The following is a 24,720-nucleotide window of genomic DNA, read 5'->3' on the forward strand; positions in this document are numbered from 1 at the left end:
TGCTAACAGACAACAAATCAATCATATAAAGGAAATTTTATGCTTGCAATGTATGCAGCAATGGTTTAGGGAAGGTCCTTTCCTGTTCTAGCATGACTGTGCCCCTGTGCACAAAGCAAGCTCTATAAAGACATGAAGAAACCTCAGCCCCACTGAACAGCTTTGGAATGAACTGGATCTTCTATTGAGGCTCTCTTGACCAACATCTGTGCCCAGCCATACGAATGCTCTTCCGACTGAATGGGAACAAATTCCCACAGACAAACTTTAAAGTCTTGTGAGAAGCCTTCTCAGAACAGTGGCTGTTGTTCTACCTAAAAGGACCACTAAGAATTAACTCTACAGTATTTTAATTCCACTGGTTTTTCAAATGAGTTGTCCAATAAGCTCTTAGCCAAATGTCCAAATACTTTTGGCCATACAGTGTTTTCAGGCTTTTAACATGATATTAAGCTGTGAATATTAAACAACATTAGAAATCTGCTTATGAATATCATGACTGGACACAGTTAGTAAAACAGACTGAGAGCTGAAATGCACTTAACAGCAATCCATTAAAAATTCATAGGCGTTCATTATAAAGTCAAATCCTGTACGTCTGGAAGAGATGATGTATATTCTACAAAGTTTTCATGACTATAGTTGAACAAAAACAACTTTTAATGTGTTTTCTTGGGTCACCTGGTCAGACAGCAAGAAGGCAATTAATGTTAAAGCATCGGACTGAAAAAGCACAGACAGACGAACTCTAGAGTTCTTTTGCATTCATAGTAAAAATAGATGATTTTTTTTGTTTGCTTTTTCATATATCCTCTTCATACCTAAAGATTTACTTGGTACCTTCGGGGATTTAGAGTTTTTTTTTCTGGTGGAAATATGAAACTACATGAGACTTATTGCTGTGCACTATGCCTAGGTTTGTTATTATCATTCAAATAGCCTTGTAAGTAAAATTCAATAGCGTTGTGTCATCATTCTGATGTATGAGTGTAAACTCGCCAAACCATGTCTTTATACACCAATCAGCCATAACATTATGACCACCTCCTTGTTTCTACACTCACTGTCCATTTTATCAGCTCCACTTACCATATACATCTGTTTCTCTACATACCTTTTTAGCCTGCTTTCACCCTGTTCTTCAATGGTCAGGACCCCCACAATGCAGGTATTATTTAGGTGGTGGATGATCTCAGCCCTGCACTGACACTGACATGGTGGTGGTGTGTTAGTGTGTGTTGTACTGGTATGAGTGGATCAGACACAGCACTGCTGTAGTTTTTAAATACCGTGTCCACTCAGTGTCCACTCTATTTGACACTCCTACCTAGTTAGTCCCCCTTGTAGATGTAAAGTCAGAGACGATCGCTCATCTATTGCTTCTGTTTGAGTTGGTCATCTTCTAGGCCTTCATCAGTGGTCACAGGACGCTGCCCACAGGGCGCTGTTGGCTGGATATTTTTGGTTGGTGGACTATTCTCAGTCCAGCAGCGACAGTGAGGTGTTTAAAAACTTCATCAGCATTGCTTTGTCTGATCCACTCATACCAGCACAACACACACTAACACACCACCAGTGTCACTGCAGTGCTGAAATGATCCACCACCCAAATAATACCTGCTGTGTGGTGGACCTGTGAGGGTCATGACCATTAAAGAACAGGGTGAATTCAGGCTAAAAAAGTATGTAGAGAAACAGATGGACTTCAGTCAGGAATTGTAGAACTACAAAGTGCTTCTATATGGTAAGTGGAGCTGATAAAATGGACAGTGAGTGTAGAAACAAGGAGGTGGTCATAATGTTATGGCTGATCGGTGTATATCTTGCTTTGTGGACAAGGACACAGGATTTCTATTGCATATAATATAAATTATCATATATAATTGGTTAAACATGCTGTCAATGGGTTAGATTAACGCAACAATAGGAGGGGTGTCCACATACTTTGGTCAGTACTTTTTACTTCCAAATGTCAGTCATTGGTTTGCAATGGTTCCAAGCAACAAGAGCCCTGTTGAGATATGATATTGCTATACATTTTTGGAAAGCAAATCCACTCCAAGAACTAGAGCAGCAGTGGAAAACAAGGTCTCTGAGAGCTTTCCAACTCTGCCAGGATAAAAAAAAAAATTCCAACAATGTGTTGGTTTGCCATTTCCAAATACGTATCTCCCAGGAACACCAATTTGGCCGCTGTTGTCAGTTCACGCAAACGGGAGCCAATACAGATAAATCTGGTTGGCCATCATGATGGTATAATATCCAGACTGGCTTTGCCAATCACCTGTGTGTGGATGTTTTCTGGATTTACCATAAAGGTTTTTTTTGTTGCACCTGGCTTGTTCCTACATCAAGCAAAACATATAATGTTAGTGGGATAGGAATTAGAACACCAAACCTGGAATAAACCTTTGCAGATGATACAGAGCTGGAAGAAAGTTTTTTTTTTAAGTTAAACCATGGCAACAAAACGCCTACAGGTGATGATGACACTTTTGATGTGAACACAGGCTGATGAGCGATTAAAATGTGATGAACTGCAGGTCTGAACGTAGGGTGGGCTAGGTGAATTGGAGACAGAAATTGAAAAATTGCCCATGATGGTGTTTGACATTCAACCCGAACTGATGAATCATGTGTAACTTGTAACTACCTGTCTTGTCATGAGGTGTAAAACATAACCCTAAAATCCTAATAAATAAATAAGTAAACCTATACAGGTCCTTCTCAAAAAATTAGCATATTGTGATAAAGTTCATTATTTTCCATAATGTAATGATAAAAATTAAACTTTCATATATTTTAGATTCATTGCACACCAACTGAAATATTTCAGGTCTTTTATTGTTTTAATACTGATGATTTTGGCATACAGCTCATGAAAACCCAAAATTCCTATCTCAAAAAATTAGCATATCATGAAAAGGTTCTCTAAACGAGCTATTAACCTAATCATCTGAATCAACGAATTAACTCTAAACACCTGCAAAAGATTCCTGAGGCTTTTAAAAACTCCCAGCCTGGTTCATTACTCAAAACTGCAATCATGGGTAAGACTGCCGACCTGACTGCTGTCCAGAAGGCCATCATTGACACCCTCAAGCAAGAGGGTAAGACACAGAAAGAAATTTCTGAACGAATAGGCTGTTCCCAGAGTGCTGTATCAAGGCACCTCAGTGGGAAGTCTGTGGGAAGGAAAAAGTGTGGCAGAAAACGCTGCACAACGAGAAGAGGTGACCGGACCCTGAGGAAGATTGTGGAGAAGGGCCGATTCCAGACCTTGGGGGACCTGCGGAAGCAGTGGACTGAGTCTGGAGTAGAAACATCCAGAGCCACCGTGCACAGGCGTGTGCAGGAAATGGGCTACAGGTGCCGCATTCCCCAGGTCAAGCCACTTTTGAACCAGAAACAGCAGCACTGGACTGTTGCTCAGTGGTCCAAAGTACTGTTTTCGGATGAAAGCAAATTTTGCATGTCATTCGGAAATCAAGGTGCCAGAGTCTTGAGGAAGACTGGGGAGAAGGAAATGCCAAAATGCCTGAAGTCCAGTGTCAAGTACCCACAGTCAGTGATGGTCTGGGGTGCCATGTCAGCTGCTGGTGTTGGTCCACTGTGTTTTATCAAGGGCAGGGTCAATGCAGCTAGCTATCAGGAGATTTTGGAGCACTTCATGCTTCCATCTGCTGAAAAGCTTTATGGAGATGAAGATTTCATTTTTCAGCACGACCTGGCACCTGCTCACAGTGCCAAAACCACTGGTGAATGGTTTACTGACCATGGTATTACTGTGCTCAATTGGCCTACCAACTCTCCTGACCTGAACCCCATAGAGAATCTGTGGGATATTGTGAAGAGAAAGTTGAGAGACACAAGACCCAACACTCTGGATGAGCTTAAGGCCGCTATCGAAGCATCCTGGGCCTCCATAACACCTCAGCAGTGCCACAGGCTGATTGCCTCCATGCCACGCTGCATTGAAGCAGTCATTTCTGCAAAAGGATTCCCGACCAAGTATTGAGTGCATAACTGAACATAATTATTTGAAGGTTGACTTTTTTTGTATTAAAAACACTTTTCTTTTATTGGTCGGATGAAATATGCTAATTTTTTGAGATTTTGAGGTTTTCATGAGCTGTATGCCAAAATCATCAGTATTAAAACAATAAAAGACCTGAAATATTTCAGTTGGTGTGCAATGAATCTAAAATATATGAAAGTTAAATTTTTATCATTACATTATGGAAAATAATGAACTTTATCACAATATGCTAATTTTTTGAGAAGGACCTGTATAACACCAAAATTACGAGGGTTCTTCAAAAAGTTTCCGCACTTTTTTTTTTAAGTCTATTTATTAATAATAATAAAAAAACAACTTTGGATTGGAATCTCATTTAAAATGGTGGAATACCCTATGTAGTGCACTTCACAGGAACAACTGAGGTGAATGGGACACTCCTACAGAATTGGCGCTAATGGTTGAAAGAACCGCTTTCTGAACCAATCAGACCTTCTAATTTGAATTTTCAGTAAGAAATGCTGTTATTTGCATTATTCAGTTTGCGTCACACAGATGATGTGTCAATGAAACGCTTGATTGGCTTTCTAACAAGTTAGTGTTTTACTTCACAACCGGGAAAAGTTTGGAGGTTTTATTATAAGCACATTTACAAAATAACGGAATATATTTCTAATGGTACAACACATTTTTATAGATTTAGTAGCATCTGGAAGAACATAAGCTATGGTAAGCAGTGGTTATGATTTTTTTTGCTGTGTTTTGGATTTTGGCCGCTGTGCCGTGATTTATTAATGAACACAAAACGTATCAGTTGAAGCTTTTAACTGGTACCTTCTTGTTACAAAAATTACATTCATTTGCACAATGACTAGGAAAGTAAAGGCACTAAGTAAAATGGCAAAATACAGTTGCTAATCTGTTGTTGTTATGCTGAACTTACATATTATTTGTTTATTTCTACGTTACATTACCAATATATGTTTTGTGTATATTATATTGACTCGTGACTTGACTCGGACTCGTATTTTGTGACTTGTGAACATCTCTGCTATAAGCTCTCTCTTAGTCTCTCAGTCATGACCAATTACTACTCCTCCCAACCTCACCATTTCCAACAAAAATACAAAAGTGTGGAAACTTTTTAAAAGTCCCTCATGGAGCCACTCAGTTAATGCAGCTGTAAAACACGCTAGCACAACAGAGCTGGGATTTCAAACACATCGTTTCGACTCTCAGCTCTGCCATCTGGCTGTGCTGTGTGGCTAAATGAACAACGGTTGGCTGTTGTTCACACAGGGTGGGAAAGCCGCACCAGGGTTCCTCATAACTCTGCTGGCTGAGGAATAATGCTGATCAGGGTGTGGCACTCTGTACACAAAGCTGATCAACATATGAAGGCGAAATGATGCAGTCGATACTGCGCATGTGTCGGAGGGAATGTGTGTCAGCTGCGGCGCTCCTCAGTCAGCAGTGGAGGTCAGCATCAGTAGAGAGGAAGAGTAATGCAGTCAGGGAATTAGATACAACTAGATTAGAGGGGAAAAGGTCCCTCATATAAATATTGTGGTTGAGTTAAATAGCTTAGGTTTATATTTTCTCCATCATTTAAAATTAGTTATTGGCTGTTTTAAACTCTTGGCTGTCTTTTTTTTTTTTTTTGCCTCTGCTGAAATGTTACTAGAATAATTACAGGAATGCTGAAAATAAAACAAGCTTTAACCAGGCACATTAGTTAAGTCAGTATAAATGCTATCACTTTCTAATAATCTCAATGCGGCTTTATTACAATAATCACCCAGTATTTACCTAAAGATTAAAGCTATTCATATGAAATGAAGCAAAGAGGCAAAGCAATTGTTATCACGTTAGTTATAGTCTTAACATTTAAAGACCTTTAAATATGCAGCTCTATAAATGGCATACTGGTTATAAGGATGCTGTGGGTTTGTTATTATGATGCTACTCCATTCATTATTAAAACATTTTATTTGCATGCAACATTTAAAATAAGTTCACTAAGTTTGTTCATTTAAATGTCAGCGTTGTATAATACAGTACATATGAAATTAAACAGTACTTTCTGCAGTGGGAAGAAGTTTTTTTGTGTCTATGGGTCATACAGTCAAACTGGAAAGTCTGCACACCCCTTTCACCTTCTCCACATTTTATTACATTACAGACTCATTCTACAATCTCAAATCAGAAAAAGTTTGGATGGCATGGAAAAAGCAAATAATATAAAAACATAGTATTCCTTACCTTCATTTCATTTATTAATAAACCTTCATTCCTGCATTTCAGGTCTGCAACACATTAAAAAAAATGGGGTAATTTAAGGCTGTTAATGAGGTGAAAAAACTAAATAATTATGCAAATTTAATCAGGTGATGTCAACAGGTGATTGTAATCATGGTTTGGTACAAAAGCAGCATCCAGAAAAGGCTGAGTCTTTGATAAGTAGAGATGATCAGAGGATCTCCAGTTTATTAACAAATGTGTGAGAAAATGATTGAAATGTTTAAAAACAATGTTCCTCAAAGAAAGATTGGAAGGGATTTGCATATTTCTCATATTTCTCCCTCTACAGTACATAATATCATTAAACCATTCAAGTAATTGGGAGGAATTTCAGTGCATAAAGGCAAAAGGCACAAGCTTAAGCTGAACACCTGTGATCTTCCATCCCTCAGACGGCACTGCATCAAGAACCACCTCAACAATAGCTGATATAACCACATGGGTGAGGGATTACTTTGGCAAACCTTTGTCAAGCTCTACAAACGCCACTGAAAACTTTACTGTGCAAAAAAAAAAGACTTATGTTAACCATGTCCAAAGGCTCAGAGGCATCTAGGATGGACCATCACACAGTGGAAACGTGTATTGTGGTCAGATGAATCAGCATTCCAGGTTTCTTTTTTGGAAAAAATGGATGTCTTGTGCTCCGGACCAAAGACGAAAAGGACCATCCAGACTGTTATCAGCAGACAAGTCCAAAAGCCAGGGTCTGTCATGGTATGGGGCTGTGTCAGTGCACTTGGCAAAGGTCATTTACACTCTGTGATGCAGCATTAATGCAGAAAAGTACATTGAAATCTTAGAGCGACATATGCTGCCTTCAAGACGTCGTCTTTTCCAGGAACTTTTTCCAGGAATTTTTCAACAAGACAATGCAAAACCACTTACTGCACACATTACAAAGGAAGATGAGGGCACCTGCAGTCCTGACTTGTCCCCAATATAGAAAATTGGACAAAAGGAAAAATGTGACAACGACGACCCCGTACTGTTGCACATCTTAAGACGTGTTTGCAGGAAGAACGGGACAAAACGTGAAGAAGGTGAAAGGGGTGTGCAGATTTTCCGGCTTGACTGTATATTTATCTATAAGGGTTGTTGACTTCTTGGTCTTCTGATAAAAATTTTATGACACTTATGCGCAGATCTATGTATGACACCCACACTGACACAGGTGCTACTTCATAACAAAGCCCTGAGACTGCTGAGAGCCACTTACAGACTTACCACAAGCCTGAGGTCGTAAAAAAACTCCTACCGAGAGGTAGCATGAGTCAGGTAGAATGCGGGTCAAAAAGGTCTGGCTTGCAATTGACATTTCATTTCATTACAAAGCTCTTGAGTGGGTGTTTGGTTATGTGCAGGTCACTGGAGTAGCTTTACACTCAAGTTTACAGCCAATTTAACAAAACATGGCTTTTTGGATCTCCCTCTGTGCACAGAGGGCACAGTTATCCAGGAACTGGAATAAACCTTCCTCAGTCTGGTGCCGTGATGTTAGAAGGAAATAAATGAATTATTTTTATCTATCAGCAATAGGTGTAGCTGAAACACCTGCACGTATTTTGGCCGTATACTGTATGTCAATATGACATTCAAAATAAATGGCTTGCAAACAAATTTATTGTTTTTTCTATACTCTCTGTAGATACCAGCCAGTGAAGTATGCTTTTTTCTTTTTTCTTTAAACCATGGCAACCAAACCCCCACAGGTGATAAAAACGCTTCCGGGTGTGAACACAGGAAATTGCCCATGATGGTGTTAGACTGTAAACTTGAACTAATGAAACATGTGTAGGCTGTAACTACCTGTCCTGTCGTGAATGTAACCAAAGTGTGAAACATGATGTTAAAATCCTAATAAATAAATAAATGATTTACACCAATCAGCCATAACATTAAAACTACCTCCTGGTTTCTACACTCACTGTCCATGTTGTTCTACAATTACTGACTGTAGTCCATCAGTTTCTCTGCATACTTTGTAAGCCCCCTTTCATTAAATTCCTTCTGCTTAAATTTTCTCTTCTTGTACAATTTGGGATTATGTGTAAATATTTCTCAACATCACTTGTTGGAAAACCGCCTTAGTTAAACGCTGATGTGGAAACACTGCCATCTCGTGGCAGGATGCGGTCACAAAATCGGCATGCATTGTGAGAGATGCAGTTTATGTACGATTTTACAGTGTATTTTAAAACGATCATACGTCTTTAAGCTCTTGCGGGCCACATAAAATGACGTGGCTGGCCTTGAGTTTGACACACGTGCTTTAATACATTGAGTCACATTAAGCTTTTTTTTTTTAAACGATAAGCGTTTTATACTCGGAAAAGCTGATTCTCACAATTTCTCAGCACACCAACTATAACACAAGTTTAAAAGTGAAATAGTGAGAAAAATCCAGATAAACACAGGTAAGTGAAACAGTAGAAAAATCCAGATAAATCCAGATACATGTGGAGCTTTCAGAGTGGATTTAACGGTTATTTCACACAAATGCAGATTTATCTCATATTTGCACTTTGATGGCGAAAAGCAACTGTTCATTGTTAATTTGATATCAAATAAATACATTTTTAAAAAACAGACTGAACACGTTGACTTTGAGAGAAATGTTGAGTTTAATGGTACAATTTTCTCAACAAAGGGTGTTGAGTTTCAGATTTTGAGTTTAGGGGACGTTGAGTTACAAGGTACCACTGTAATTAAATAAATGATTTATGTTGCCATGAGGAAAATACAGTGGGAATACAGTGGTACCTTCAAATTCGACATCAGTTGGTTCAGGGAGTGGTCTTTATTTTAAAATGCGTTGAGTTTCAAGGTATTTTTTACCATAAGGACGTATGGGAAACCTGTTAATGCGTTTCATGGTCCCCTGGAACTGCATATATTTTAGGCTAATGTATAAGTTGTTTTTGACACTTATACACCAAAAATAACACAAATATAATATAAATATAGTTTTAAATATAGAGGAGGTTGAGTTACAAGGTACCACTGTACTTTGTTGTAAAATGTATTAATTTCATCTATTAACAGTATGTGTGGCTGAAACACCTGCACATCTGGCCATATACTGTATCTCAATATGACATCCAACTTGACAAATACAATCAATCACTTTACACCTGGCTACATGACAGCCTCGTAAACACCAACTTTACATGTCTGTTTTTTTCCTGCTTTGCCTTTCAGACCCGTATTCTGATAACACACGGGATCAGTTTTCTTCCACATGTGGATGAGATAATCGTGCTGGTGGATGGAATGGTATCAGAAGTCGGTTCTTATAACAGTTTGAGGGCTAGTAAGGGAGCTTTCGCTGAGTTTTTGGACACATATGATAAGGAACAAAGCGACAAGTCTAATGCTCGAACCGGTAAGTCTTTCACTAAAATAATAAAAGTAGAAATTTTAACTTACAATGAGCTTATTAACTACGTTGCATATAGAATGATTTTTGCTCATTACATGACTGTAGAACTACCCAGTATTGTGCTGATATAAAATTATGGCTTAAATTTCATTTTGGCATAGAAGCAAAGACTTTTTTAAACAAAGTGAATGTTTATTTTCCAAAAGCATACCTTTCAACAGATTCAAGGTCACCTTGTGCTCTGCAGGTTATCACTGCTCTAGTTCAAGTCATTAGGTTAAGAAGCTCCCTGTGTTCTTCAGTCAGCTCTGTTTGATTGGATATATTTATTTATTTGATGGCACATCATTAGCATTATTCTTTTTCTCAGACTCAATCTCAGATGCGGAGCAGCTAGACATCATCCCTGAAGGTCAGGACTTACAGGCTGACACTCCTGCTGAGGATGTCGTCTCTGTCACGTTGAAGAGAGAAAACAGCTTACGTCACAGCCAGCGTCATGCGCAACGCAACGGCAGGTATTGTTTGTGCTCCGAATCCTAAACGTCTAGCTCTTTTCACAGTTGTGTCACCTGGCACATTGAAACCATGTTGAGGAATATGGATCTTAAATATACACCCCTCTGCGTCTACATAATTGGTTGGGAGTTTTCCAAACTAAGTTACCTGAGTCATGTTTTTAGCTGCTTTAGACTTCGACATCTTGGACATTTTGTCTAACCGATTGCTAGTGTAACTGAGCGTCTTTAGAGTTTGCTGAGTTTATAAAGTCAGAAATAAACTGTACATAACAGGAGACAAACTATCAGGAGCATAATACTTAATACTGGCTTGTTTTTTTTTTTGAGCTGCAGCACAGACTACAGAGAGATGATCATGTGTTTAGAGAAGCACACTTTTCCATTGATTATGGAATCCTCAGCGAGACAAAATTTACTCAATATGTAAACACATACATCAAACATTGTCAGCACACTACACCAAAGAAAAGTCTGTTTTACTAGGCTAGGATCACCTCAGATTGCATATCATAGTTCATACGCTATGTGAATGAAAAACATCAAATCGCTAAATTTTGAATTTCACAGCAAATTGCATATTTAACGAGATACGGCTCATTTCATGGTACGTGACACGATTTTCACAGCCGTGAATTAGGTAGAGCCTTATTCTATAACCGATGCAATTAGGACCTTTGCTGGCTGATTGATGGCACCTGCACAGAGACGAGGGATAATGAGGATCAGTGTGTGATTCTCCGTGTGTGAAACTGAGCCCCCATATGAACTTGTCTCATGCAGGTGAAAAGATGCAGTCGGCTACTGCACACGTGTCAGAAGGGGCATGTCGAAGTCAGCAGCAGTAGAGAGTGAGAAGAGAGAAGTGAAATGCAATCGGATAATTGGATACAACTAAATTGGGATGAAAATCAGACATGCAAGTGACTGGATGAAAATGAAATGAAAGGGCACAGTTATACAAGAACGTTAAAATACCTTTTGTAAGCTATTGTCACTAAATAGTTAGCATACCACTTAATTGATATTATTGATCTTTGACACCTACTAGCAGTGGGTGTGGCTGAAGCACCTGAATATCTCAATAAAACGCCTCAACAATTAAAAGAGTCCGCATAATTTTGGTCATACAGTGCACTTACCTAAACTTTAGGTATGGCCATTACAGACTTTAATGAAGCAATCGTCAAAGTCTAGCCTTCTTCAAGTGCTGGATATGCTAAAAATTAAAGTAACTATGAGAATGTACTCTGTGGAGCGAACAAAACGATAAATTGCATCAGTTACCAAGCAACAAGCATTAAAAAGTGGGATTCCATTATCTCTATAGGATGTTTGCCACCCACCACGTGCATTAGGTATCTACAGGGCATCTGTCTAACTCGTGTGGGTTTAAAAGCCTTCTCTAGCTGTGCTGTGATGCATATTCAATTATTTTAAGATACTGCCAGTTTCTCTAAGTTTATTTGAACACTGAAAGTCTTTTGGAACATAGTTTTGGAACATAGAAATGTGTACCAGCAAGAGGTCAGCACACACTGCTTGTTTCCATGTAATCATGTAATAATAGTAATTTTTTTTTCCTTTAACAAAGCATAAAAGTGAGAAGAAACAGCTCGGCTAGAAATCCGAAAGAGGCTGAAGAGAGCAAGAAAGGCCAGCGGCTAATTGAGAAGGAGGCGATGGAGACTGGAAGGGTACGTCAATATTTTAAATTTCCCAAACAAGACATGAGAAGTATTTAGCAAACCTTGTTTTCTTTCAGGTAATAGATCATTAAACTGAAGCTTCTGAGGAATATTGTGTAATTGGACACTAAATAATAAGACCTAAATAATTATTATCTGAGTCACGTAAAAAAAAATAATGATTTAGCCTGCACAGTAGCCTGATCAGGCACTCTTTATGCACACTTGGCTTTGTCTATAGCATTGCTGGGGGCCCTTTTGCTATGCTTGCTATGAATGCACTCTAGCATAGGCTTTTTCCAAATGTTTTTTGAAGCGACTCACATTTTGTCCATGATTTATACCGTGATCCAGGCAACACAGACAATGCATCAATACAAAACGAAATACAGTAGACCCTTGAGTTACAAATTTTATTGGTTCCGAAGGGCTGTTCTTAAGTCAAAATGTTTGTTAGTTAAACCTATTTTTCCCATAGGAAATAATGTAAATAGAATTAATCTGTGCCAGACCCCACAAACCACCCCTTACCTAACCTTTTTAATGTCTTTCTATGGTCTTTTTTGTTATAAATACAAGTGTATTTTCCCTTAAATCTTAAATTATAGAATATACATTACTGTAATAAACAATAATAAACAATACACAGTAGTACTGTACACACATCACATTTCAGTACAGTACAGTATGTGTGCTGTACTATACACCACAATAAATTTCCTTTTTTTTTTTTTTTTATAAAATGTATCTACCAGAAACAACAATAACTCTCATATTCTCTATTATTTCCTTCTTTATTTCAATAGTGTTGTATTTTGTAGGTGTAATTGCACGAAAGAAATAATACTTTACTCAGCAACTTCCTTATTCTCTCTCACTCACTGTCCCCTCTGCCTGATACACAGTGACAACTACTGGCAGGAGTAATTATAAAACAACAAATGTAATAGATTTTTAAATTTGTGAACACTACGCTTTCTCTGCAGCTTCTTTGGGGATATTTTAATATTTAATTTTACAAAATATAAAGAAAACACCGGAAAAACACCATCCACTGTCCGAATGTTCGCTCACTGTAACTTGTTCGTGACGTCACGTGTTTCGCGCATTTTGGTTTGTAATCCGAAATTTGTTTGTACGTTAAGTTGAAAAAGATCACTCGTAACCCAAAATTTTCGTATGGTAAACCGTTCGTATCTCAAGGGTCTACTGTATACTTAATTAATAAAAATGGTGGCAATCTGGTCCCACTGTGGTTTACAAGATATAATGTAAAGCCTCCACAAAGGGGCGTTCGTGTACAAGTTCATTTTGTGTTTGTGTTACGTTAAATTTCATTTATTTATTCAGCATTTTATTCTAGCATATAAATCGGGCAAATTACTATAATGACTCCAAACTTGTCTATATATTCACAAAGATGACTGAGGTTTTGAGACCCTTGTTCATGTACATTTACATTTTCGGCATTTAGCAGACGCCTTAATCCAAAGCGACTTACAGTACTGTTACATTATACAGTCTGAGCAACTGAGGGTTAAGGGTCTTGGCAGTGGTGAGGCTTGAACAAGCGACCTTCTGATTATTAGTCCAGTGCCTTAACCACTAGGCTACCGCTTGCCCCGTAACCACATCATGTAAACACTCTTACTCTGCTTTTCTACAGGTGAAGTTCTCCATGTATCTGCAGTACCTGGGGGCTATGGGCTGGGGTTACGCTGCCTCCTTTGTTGTGGTTTACTTTATCCAAAACGTGGCCTTTATTGGTCAGAACTTGTGGCTGAGTGACTGGACCAACGACGCCAATAAATACCCCAATGGAAGCACCTACCCGGCCCACATCAGAGACATGAGAATTGGTGTCTTTGGTGCTCTTGGAGTTGCACAAGGTAAGGATTATTCACAATTGAAAATATACAAACATGACCAGAGTGCAAGGCTTTGTTGACATGCGTTTGATTTTACTGCTTGATGTCGCGCTCAAAGTTCAATCCTTTGTTGCTGTCCTTTTCAAAGCACCGTCAATGAGATAAATTGCTTATATGACGTTGTTATATGACATAGTCTGGCATGATGATTAGTAAACTGTATGAAAATTGCTTGTTGTGGCTTTATAGTGTCTTGTTTTGTTTTTGTTTTTTTAAAGATAGAACTTTCTCTCACAGATTGATTGATTAATTGATTGATTAATTGATTGATTAATTTATATTTTCGGAATTCAGCAGATGCTTTTATCCAGAGTGACAGAAGTGCTTCCATAGCAAACATTACCTTACTCTAGTTTAAGTAGACAACTATTCAAGCATATGAATCTGTTGAAACCCTGTTAGAACCACAGTGAGAGACTCAGATGTTCGGACTGACAAGGGAAGTTTGTTCCACCAATTGGGTGCAAGTACAGAGAAGAGCCTTGATGCTTGTCTTCCTTGAGTTCTGGGTGGAGGATCAAGTCCAGCGAGACTAGTGGCTCAGAGGTTGTGTGGTACATAGCGGGGTTTGATTAGACCTCAAGGGTAGCTTGGGGCTGGTCCATTTTTGGCTTTGTAGGCGAGCATCAGTGTCTTAAGTGAAGAGAACGCATCAGTGGGGTGATATGGTGGTGTTTAGGTTGGTTAAAAACCACCCGAGCAGCTGTGTTTTGAATTAGTTGAAGGAGTTTAATAGTGGACATAGGAGCACCTGCCAGGAGGGTGTTGCAGTAGTCCAGCCGTGAGATTACAAGTGACTGGACAAGAATCTGAGTGGCTTCCATGGAGAGAAATGGCCAAATATTCCTGATGTTGTAGAGGAGGAATCGGCATGATCTTTTCATGTTGGCTACATGAGAAGAGAAGGTCAGCTGGTTATCCAGAACAACACCAAGGTTTCTGATCTGGGAGTCATCAAGAGAGAGGAATAGGTCCTGGGTTAGAGATTGATCTCCAGGAATAAATAACAGCTCTGTCTTGCTGGGACTGAGTTTTAGATGATGAGATTAATTAATTGACTGACTAAATTTACTTAATAGTTGCAGTGATGTCTAGATACTTTAGGCCATATGGTGTACATATAAGTCAAAATAGGTCTATTTTATGGGGTTAACATTTCAAACAATAATAATTAGCTGCTAGGCTATTTGTTCATATTTAATTAAATAATGGACTACACCGATACTGTTGCTGTTGCTGACTGTTGCTCCATTGTTTCTAAATGACTTCAATTTGTAGATATTTCTCTTATATTGTCTATATTATACATATATTGTTTCTTTAACTGTGTGTTTTCAAAGTTACCAACCTCAGGTGGTATCATCTCAGTTCATCTATTAACTTTAATGCTTTTGTTTACACATGAGCCACGTCAGTAATGGCCTGGGAACTGAGCAAAGTTTAGAATAATAAACTGCTGCATGATTTTAGCAGGGTGGTGTGGTCACACCCAACCCTTCTTAGTAAATGACCAAGAAACCATTACATCTATAAGCACTTTAATCAGTATGGTATATGGGGCCATCATTACGAAAAAGTGTTCACACCATAGGGTGAACCTGGTCCTGTAAGCCTCGTATTTGTTGACTTTTATACAACCATGCAAAGCAATCATTGGGTTTAATGGTTTCCAGCAGATGGTGCCCATAACATTAAAGATATCTTAGGATAGTGTTTTTCAAACCCTGGGTCGGGTTGCGAGTCAATACAAATGGGGGCAGAGAAAAATAATAATTAAATAAACTTGTACATGAGAGCTCATTTGTGGAGGCCTTATGTCTTGTAAACCACAGTGGAACCAGATTGTGCAGAGAGAAAAAGATGCATTGTTTGTGTTGCCTGGGTTGCGTAAAAAATCATGGACAAAATGTGGGTCACTTAAAAAAAGTTAGAAAAACCCTGTTTTAGGGTGTTTTATAGTTGGCAGCACACGTTGTGGGTTAAAAACATCATTATAATAATTATATGTTTTACATTTTTGGCAAGGGCTTGGCTCAAGGGCACAACAGTGGCAACTTGGCGGTGGTGGGGCTTCTGATTATGGGTCCAGTACCTTAACCACTAAGCTATCACTGTAAATAATAAATATGTGGCATTTATCCTTAGTCTTTAGTCTTAGTGCAGTTAAGATACTTTTGCTGTGTAGCTTGTAGCTACATTAATTAGAAGTAGAGCTTTGATGTATCTCAGCTATGCTTCATGTCTTCATCAGTTGCCCAGATCCCTATCCACAACTACTACAGTCTATTTTCTAGTAACTCAGTTGCCCAGAGTAACTAGAACATTTAAAAAATGACCTGGATGACTCAAAACCCTGAGGGATATGACCTTTCCTTTCTTGTGTCTCTCAGGTTTCCTGGTATTTGTGGGCACTTTACTGATAGCCGAGGGTGCTATCCATGCCTCCAGGTCTCTACACAGTCGATTACTTTCCAACATCCTTAGAGTTCCTATGCTGTTCTTTGATACCACACCATCAGGAAGGGTGGTCAACCGCTTCGCAAAGGTAACTAAACGTGTACTACTGTAGGGAACTAATGTTTTGCTTACAGGTGTATTAACCTAATTATGTTAAATAAATTCTATGCTTTCTACCTTTGCAGGTAAGGAAGCATCAGTGCTCCCTCGTTATTCAGGCAGTTTATTGCTTCAAAATAAGGCACCTCAGTTGGCAGCATTTTAAGGCATTTGAGTATTTGAACAGCCCTCTTCTCAGGAGCACGTCGGATGACGTAAAACGAGACCTTACGTCTGCGTAGTGAACACATTCTAACAGACAGTCCAAAATATTGGGAAAAGGAATGGAGGCTGATAGAGCTGCAAAGGATGTGTGTGTGGTTAGGGGAAGGTCTCTGTATTAATAATGATGTTTTAAGAATCGGACTTCCAACAAACACTGGTCACATACCCGTTATCAAGTGTTAGTCATTTTATTTCAGATTTTACACTGTGTGTTTGCTGACATTAGATCACCCGGCTAAACTAACTTACGGCTTAGCGCCGTAGCATGCGAACTCCAACCGTGCTGTCCGTTGGTCTCTTCATTCGGAAACAGAACATGCACAACATCATCACGGTCACTGTTTTCTTTCAGGACATGTTCACCGTGGACGAGATGATTCCCATGTCCTTCCGCTCCTGGATCCTGTGTCTGCTCGGCGTCCTCGGCACACTCTTTGTTATCTGCCTCGCCACTCCGCTATTCACAGCGATAATTGTGCCTCTTGCCGTGGTTTATTACTTCGTCCAGGTAATTTTGCAATATTTCACATGAAAATGATTTACATGAAAATGATTGTATTTAACACGGCAGGAGCTGTGTAGACCCCCTTCCTGCTGAACCACTGAACTATAAAGCACTTGATTGTCTGCCCAAAGCTTTTAGTATTATTTTGCAATACAGTAAATGCTGCCCCATACTGGAACCATGTCAAGCCATTTTAGTGGACATTACCCCCATCTTCCCTCCCTTCTATAGATAATAAATAAGAACAAAACTAACAAGGAATTGTTCGCCAAGCTTAAAAATGTCATTTTTCTACAGATTACACTGATCAGCCATAACATTAAAACCACCTCTTGTTTCTACACTTACTATTTCAGAGGTTCTATGTGGCCACATCCAGACAGCTGAGGCGTTTGGACTCTGTTTCCCGCTCTCCCATCTACTCCCATTTTGGAGAAACAGTATCTGGTCTTTCCGTCATTCGAGCTTATAAACATCAGGATCGATTTCTGGAGCGCAACAAAATCACTATTGATGACAACCTCAAGAGTGTCTACCCATGGATTGTTTCTAACAGGTGCTTGTTTATGGGATTTGCATAATTCCTGCCAATAGTAATATGTCCATTTGCATAATAAATCTCGGTAACACTTCGGTAATACTTCATTTCACTGACTTAAGCATGTTATTATCATTAAATTTGTCATTTACCACTGACACATGTAGTGAATAACACTGATGCGTATGGGGCTGCATAGCCGCAGACCAGTCAGGGTGCCCATGCTGACCCCTGTCCACTGCCGAAAGCGCCAACAGTGGGCATGTGAGCATCGGAGCTGGACTATGGAGCAATGGAAGAAGGTGGCCTGGCCTGATTAATCATGTTTTCTTTTACATCACGTGGATGGCCGGGTGCATGTGCGTCGCTTACCTGGGGAACACATGCCACCAGGATGCACTAAGGGAAGAAGGCAAGCCAGCAGAGGCAGTGTGATGGTTTGGGCAATGTTCTGCTGGGAAATCTTGGGTCCTGCCATCCATGTGAATGTTCATTTGACATTTACCACCTACCTAAGCATTGTTGCAGACCATGTACAACCTTTAATGAAAATTGTTCAAGTATGACAAGGTCCATGAAGACATGATCTGATAGTGGCCTGTGCAGAGCCCTACCTCAAACACAATTAACACCTTTGGGATTAATTGGAACATTGATTGCAGTCCATGTCTTTCATGCTATGACAGGTTTATGAAGTCAGTGACATAATGAAGAGTACAACGAAAGTACTACTCAATTATTATAACTTTCTCAAGTAGGAATTTTGTCCATTTTATATTGCAGATGGCTAGCTATCCGACTGGAGTTCCTGGGCAATCTGGTGGTCTTTTTCTCAGCGTTGTTTGCTGTGTTATCTCGAGATTCCATAGACAGTGGGCTGGTTGGACTCTCCATCTCCTATGCATTAAATGTAAGATTGTGTCATTTCAATTGTAATATTTGGTTATTTTATGACACTGTAATTAAGTATTTAGTTCTAAGATGGTCTACTCTGCTAACATTTTATTTGTTCCAACACAAAAGAATTAAGTAAATGAATAAGAAGTTAACTATATGCCATTCATTACTTAAGTACAGTGGTACCTCGAAACTCGACGTCAATTGGTTCTGGGAGTGGCGTTGAGTTTAAAAGATGTCGATTTTTAAGGTATTTTTTTTTCCATAAGGATGTATGGTAAACCTGTTAATGTGTTCCATGGTCCCATGAAACTGCATATATTTTAGGCTAATGTAAATAATGGTTTAGTGTTTTTAAGCTGTTCTTTCAATACATTCAGTCACATCAAGCTTTTGTTTAGCACCCCGAGTTATAACACAAGTTTAAAAGTCAAACAGTGAGGGGAAATCCAGCTAAACACAGATACATGTGGAGCTTTCAGAGTGGATTTGATGGTTGTTTTACACAAATGCAGATTTGATGATATATTACCACACCGTTCAAGCCAAGCGCTGAACAAAGCGGCTGTCGCACACACGTCAAGTTTAAGGGTCAAATTTCTCAAAAAAGGGAGTCGAGCTTCAAAGACTTCGGGTTTAGGGGATGTTGAGTTACAAGGTACCACTCTAATTATTAAAATACAATAATTATTACATAATACTATAGTAGTATATCGTCGCTGTCCGATGAAAAACACGTATCTCCAAAAACCCAACTTTTCAGGAAAAAGAAAATATTTTTTCCCCTGACAGTAACTGGACAAACAAACCACAGATTTAGAAACAATTCAGCACAGAAATAAAAAATATATCTTTATCAGATCATCAGTCTGTTTGTTTCAAATGTAAAATGGACTTATGTGTACAAATATAAATCATGTTTACAACCATGCACATGAATAACCTGAATAAAGTGTATAGATCAAACATTACGCATTTCTCAAACAGTACCGGAGGGGAAGGAGGAGGAGATACACGGTTTTGATGGACAGGTCTTTTCATTGGTCATTTTGATATTCGCTGCTTTGGAGAGACAGGGATTTATACCCACAATCAACACAAAAAGTGAAAATCGCTAAAAGTGGAGATACGTGTTTTTCCTCGGACAGCGACGATATGTAGTATATACATAGTATAATAAAAGTAATACTAATAAAATAATAATGATGCTTTCAATTTTTTTATTTAAAAAGTGGAGATTTATTTTGCTTAAATGCATATTGGAATATTGTGGCTAATTACATATTCCATTTTATTCAGTAAAGTTTGGGGGCAGTAACATAATTTCTTTTACATGTCAAAGGTTTTATAACTGCTAAAACATCTAGCAACTCGGAACTTTGTGGTATTGTGGGACGCACAGAGTTTGAAGTCTAGCATCTAAATAATTTAAATGATTATTTTCCTCACACCTGGTAAAATTTGATGTTTTGATGAGAAGAAGTTAATGCACATATTTTATTTATTAGAAAATTATTAATAAAACATATTTTCTTATGTATTATTATTTGATAATCATGGTGCACAACTTTGTATTCATAAGCTTTCTTATCACACAGAGTCACACAGCTTTCTTATCTTAGAGATGTGTTTCCCCGGGTTATTCTGCTTTCTTAACACTTTTCCATGATACGTTGGATAGATGTGTGAGTGAGATTGCCACCTTGTCAAGGGAGTTGTTTTTTTTTGTTGTTTGCAGTGTTACAGGGTAGGCTTTGAATCCACAGTAGTCAGGATGACAAAGTTGCTGAAGATGAATGATTGATAAATAACCATCATTTTGATGACTGTGTCTAGACATTATTTTTTTGCTTTTGTCATATATTATTATTGCACCAGGAGGGTATGTGTAGCTCTGTGAAGATTCGGTACCTTGTCTGGAGTGTGCTAAATGAATCCACCTTGTGCTGAATACAACCCTAAGTCAGAAAAAGTTGGGACAGCATGGAAAAAGCAAATAATAAAAAAACACAGAGTTTCTTACATTTACTTTGACTTTTATTCCATTGCAGACAAGATGAACCTGAGATATTTCATGTTTTATCTGCTCAACGTCATTTCATTTATTAATAAACATCCATTCCTGCATTTCAGGCCTGCAACACATTCCAAAAAAGTTGGGACAGTAAAGCATTTACCAATCTGTAATGTTGCCATTCCTTTTCACCACACTTAAAAGATGTTTTGGCACTGAAGAGACCAAGTGATTTAGTGTTTCAGCTTTTATTTTGTCCCGTTCTTCCTGCAAACACGTCTTAAGATGTGCAACAGTACGGGGTCGTCGTTGTCGCATTTTTCCTTTCAAAATTCTCCACACATTCTCTAATGGGGACAGGTCAGGACTGCAGGCAGGCCAGTCCAGTACCCGTACCCTCTTCTTCTGCAGCCATGCCTTTGTAATGTGTGCAGCATGTGGTTTTGCATCGTCTTGTTGAAAGATACATGGATGTCCCTGGAAAAGATGACATCTTGAGGGCAGCATATGCTGCTCTAAGATCTCAATGTATTTTTCTGCATTAATGCTGCCATCACAGAAGTGTAAATGACCTTTGTAAAGGGCACTGACACAGCCCCATACCATGACAGACCCTGGCTTTTGGACTTGTTGCTGATAACAGTCTGGATGCTCCTTTTTGTCTTTCATTCGGAGCACACAGCATCCTTTTTTTTTTTTAAATGCTGGAACGCTGATTCATCTGATCACAATACACGTTTCCACTGTGTGATGGTCCATCCTAGATGCCTTAGGGCTAAGAGAAGTCGACATCGCTTCTGGACATGGTTAACATAAGGCGGCTTCTTTTTTGCACAGTAAAGTTTTAAGTGGCATTTGTGTGTGTAACTCCATTCTCTGAGGGAGAAATATGCAAATTCCGTCCAATCGTTCTTTGAGGTTTATTGTTTTTGATCATTTCAATCATTTTCTCACACATTTGTTGACAAACTGGAGATCCTCTGATCATCTTTGCTCATCAGAGACTCAGCCTTTCCTGGATGCTGCTTTTGTACCAAACCATAATTATAATCACCTGTTGACATCACCTGTTTGGAATCACATCATTATTTAGTTTTTTCACCTCATTACTAGCCCTAAATTGCCCCCGTCCCCCCGAATGTGTTGCAGGCCTGAAGTGCAGGAATGGAGGTATATTAATAAATGAAATGAAGTTGAGCAGACAAAACATGAAATATCTCAGGTTCATCCTGTCTGCAATCAAATAAAAGTCAAAGTAAATGTAAGAAACTCTTTTTCTTATTTGGAGTTGTAAATGAATTAATTAAATCTGCCGATTCCCAGTGAGAAAACGAAAATGAGAAAACACTTTCTCACTGGGTTAAACTCTTTTCTTATCAATACGCCACAGAAAAAAACTGTTTCTGATGAATGAGCCGCTATTTCTTTGTTTCGTCATGAAAAGATTCTCTTTCTCTTGTCTGTATCCAGATAAATGGCTTTAATTCTTTTACTATGTAAAAACAGGACCGCATCGACAGCACAGAATTCTTAACACAGTTGTTTGATGATTACTGGCTCTGCTATGCTTAGTGTACTTTCATCGTAACACAGCTGTAATGCATTGTGCCTTCTATGTTTCTTTTTTATGTTCTTTTAGCAGTTACTAATTGTTGTTTTTTGCTGTTTGTTCTTTATGTGTCAGGTAGTGCTTACGAATGCGGCTCATTTTAATTTCAGCCCTGCACTTGTGTCTTATGAATCTATTAGGTGACTCAGACTTTGAACTGGCTTGTGAGGATGACATCAGATCTGGAGACTAACATCGTGGCCGTGGAGAGGGTCAGCGAGTACACCAAAATAAAAAATGAGGTACGTCTTACAGACAAAGCTCTTTTATTCACAGTGGACATCTATTTATTAGAGCAAATTGGCCTGCTATATAGCTTTTTCCATATAGCTGCTTTTTCCGGACTTTATTAGCCATTTAAGCACAAAGTGTGTTTGATCGTTTGCTGATAATTCAAGAGCGTCGTAGAAACGGATTCCTTCCCAGTTAAGATGTAGAAGAAGATTTGGTCAAAAGAAGCATTTGTGAGGTCATCTTGCTATTCATGTTCCAATTCATACAGTTACAGGGGGCAGTTATAGCCTAGCGGTTAAGATACTGGACTAGTAAGTAGAGGGTCACCGGTTCAAAAACTCACCACTGCCTGGTTGCCACTAGGGATGTAATGATGCACCACAAGAGAGTTAAAAATCGGTGCACATGTGCCACGATTCGAATCGGTTATTCATTTAAGATGAATCGATAATCACTTTAAACAGCAGAGGGCACTGGCGCTAGTTACCTCGCCTGGTTGACGGCACTTCACAAAGTTGCCAGGTAGGGGATTTTCCAGCCAAATTTATTTATGTGAGGACACTTTCTTTATTTGTATTATTCATTTATTTATATAATGTTGAATTTGTTTTAAAATTTCATTTGTTTTTTTACACAATAGGCATAATTTGGCATAGTTTGTACCTATCTCAGAAATAAAAGGGCATTCATTATTTAGATAAATAATTAAATTTAGAGAAATAATTAAAGGAAACTTTGTCATCATTTGTCTTCAATTTCATTTTGTTTAAAAAACTCAGGAAAAAATCGTATCGTGAACCCAGTATCGTGAATCGCATCGCATTGTGGGTAGAGTGTATCGTTACATCCCTAGTTGCCACTGTTGGGCCCTTGAGCAAGGCCCTTATCCCTCAATTGCTTAGACTGTATACGGTTGGTCACTTTGGATAAAAGCGTCTGCTAAATGCTAAAAACGTAAATGTAAAAATTCATACCAACGGTGCTCACTAGTCTTGAGGTCAGAGTTCTGTTCAGCTCCCTAGTGTTTCTCAATCCACACTTGTCTTGTCACTTGTCACATGTCTTTATTGATTTTGCTCTGTGCACGTTTATGCTGGAGCAGGAAAAGCCCTCCCCAACTGCTACCAAGTTGGAAGCAAAAAAATCAGAAGGCCATGCCACAGAGCTGTAAAAAGGTTTAAACACCACCAAATTATCAATCCAAAATGAATTTATGAAAGAACTTAAAGAACTATGAAATTCTAATACGTGTTGATTCAAATTCCCATTTTTCTTTATTACTGTGTCCAGGCTCCATGGATCACAGACAAACAACCTCCGAGTGACTGGCCCAGCACAGGGAAAATCCAGTTCCAGGACTACAAGGTTCGATACCGGCCAGAGCTGGAGCTCGTTCTGCATGGCATCACCTGTGACATTCAAAGCACTGAGAAGGTAACACTGTCCTATTCTTCTATCACACGGACATTATTAATCTTATCAGAAAATGCACTGGCTGTGTTTTAACCACAGACAAATACAGTGGTACCTTGAAACCCGACGTCAGTTGGTTTTGGGAGTGGCGTTGAGTTTAAAAGACGTTGAGTTATGAGGTATTTTTTCCCATAAGGATGTATGAAAACCTGTTCATGCGTTCCATGGTCCCATGGAACTGCATATATTTTAGGCTAATGTAAAATAATGGGGTTGTTTTTAACACTTATACACTAGAAATAACACACATATAATATAAAAACACTGAAATACAATTAAAAACAGTTAAAACCAATCAAAAATACAATAAAACCTGCACTTTAAGTTTAAGGGAAACGTTGAGTTTAAGGGAAACGTTGAGTTTAAGGGAAACGTTGAGTTTAAGGGTACAAATGTCTTGACGAAGGGTGTTGAGTTTCAAAGATTTTGTGTTTAGGGAACATTGAGTTACAAGGTACCACTGTACTGCTTAACCCGGTTAAGGTAATGGAATAGTAAGCAGAAGGTTGCTGGTTCAAACCCCACCACTTCCAGATTGCCATTGTTGGGTTCTTGAGCAAGGCCCTGCTGTGGATAAAAGCATCTGCTAAACACCAAAATGTAAATTTAATGAAAATATTACCTTGATTGGGCATTTAAAATTTGAGATAGAAAGAGAAAGTTCAGAATGTCTGGTCTGCTATAGTATGCAGGTAAGGTGAAACATTTACTTATAAGAGACTTGTAATTACATTGCCATCATGAGCTTTTAATGGTTTCTGAAACTGTTCTTTATTATATGACAGAATAATTGGAACATATACTGTTCTGTCTGAAATTAATGTGTTTTTCCAG

General features: G+C 38.6%; 1 protein-coding gene across 1 annotated transcript in view; it reads left to right on the forward strand.

The window, feature by feature from the left end:
* The window catches only part of abcc2 (ATP-binding cassette, sub-family C (CFTR/MRP), member 2), a 77,472-nt gene that overhangs the window by 34,712 nt on the left and 18,040 nt on the right, over positions 1-24,720 (forward strand). Inside the window, exons 19-28 of the mRNA XM_063008557.1 lie at positions 9,521-9,704; positions 10,072-10,219; positions 11,814-11,916; positions 13,574-13,796; positions 16,226-16,380; positions 16,969-17,124; positions 17,478-17,677; positions 18,443-18,569; positions 22,320-22,421; positions 23,704-23,847. Of these exons, the coding sequence (XP_062864627.1) occupies positions 9,521-9,704; positions 10,072-10,219; positions 11,814-11,916; positions 13,574-13,796; positions 16,226-16,380; positions 16,969-17,124; positions 17,478-17,677; positions 18,443-18,569; positions 22,320-22,421; positions 23,704-23,847 (1,542 nt within the window). The remainder of the gene's footprint in view (positions 1-9,520; positions 9,705-10,071; positions 10,220-11,813; positions 11,917-13,573; positions 13,797-16,225; positions 16,381-16,968; positions 17,125-17,477; positions 17,678-18,442; positions 18,570-22,319; positions 22,422-23,703; positions 23,848-24,720) is intronic.

This window comes from Trichomycterus rosablanca, chromosome 14, assembly GCF_030014385.1.
Source record: "Trichomycterus rosablanca isolate fTriRos1 chromosome 14, fTriRos1.hap1, whole genome shotgun sequence".
Taxonomy (NCBI): domain Eukaryota; kingdom Metazoa; phylum Chordata; class Actinopteri; order Siluriformes; family Trichomycteridae; genus Trichomycterus; species Trichomycterus rosablanca.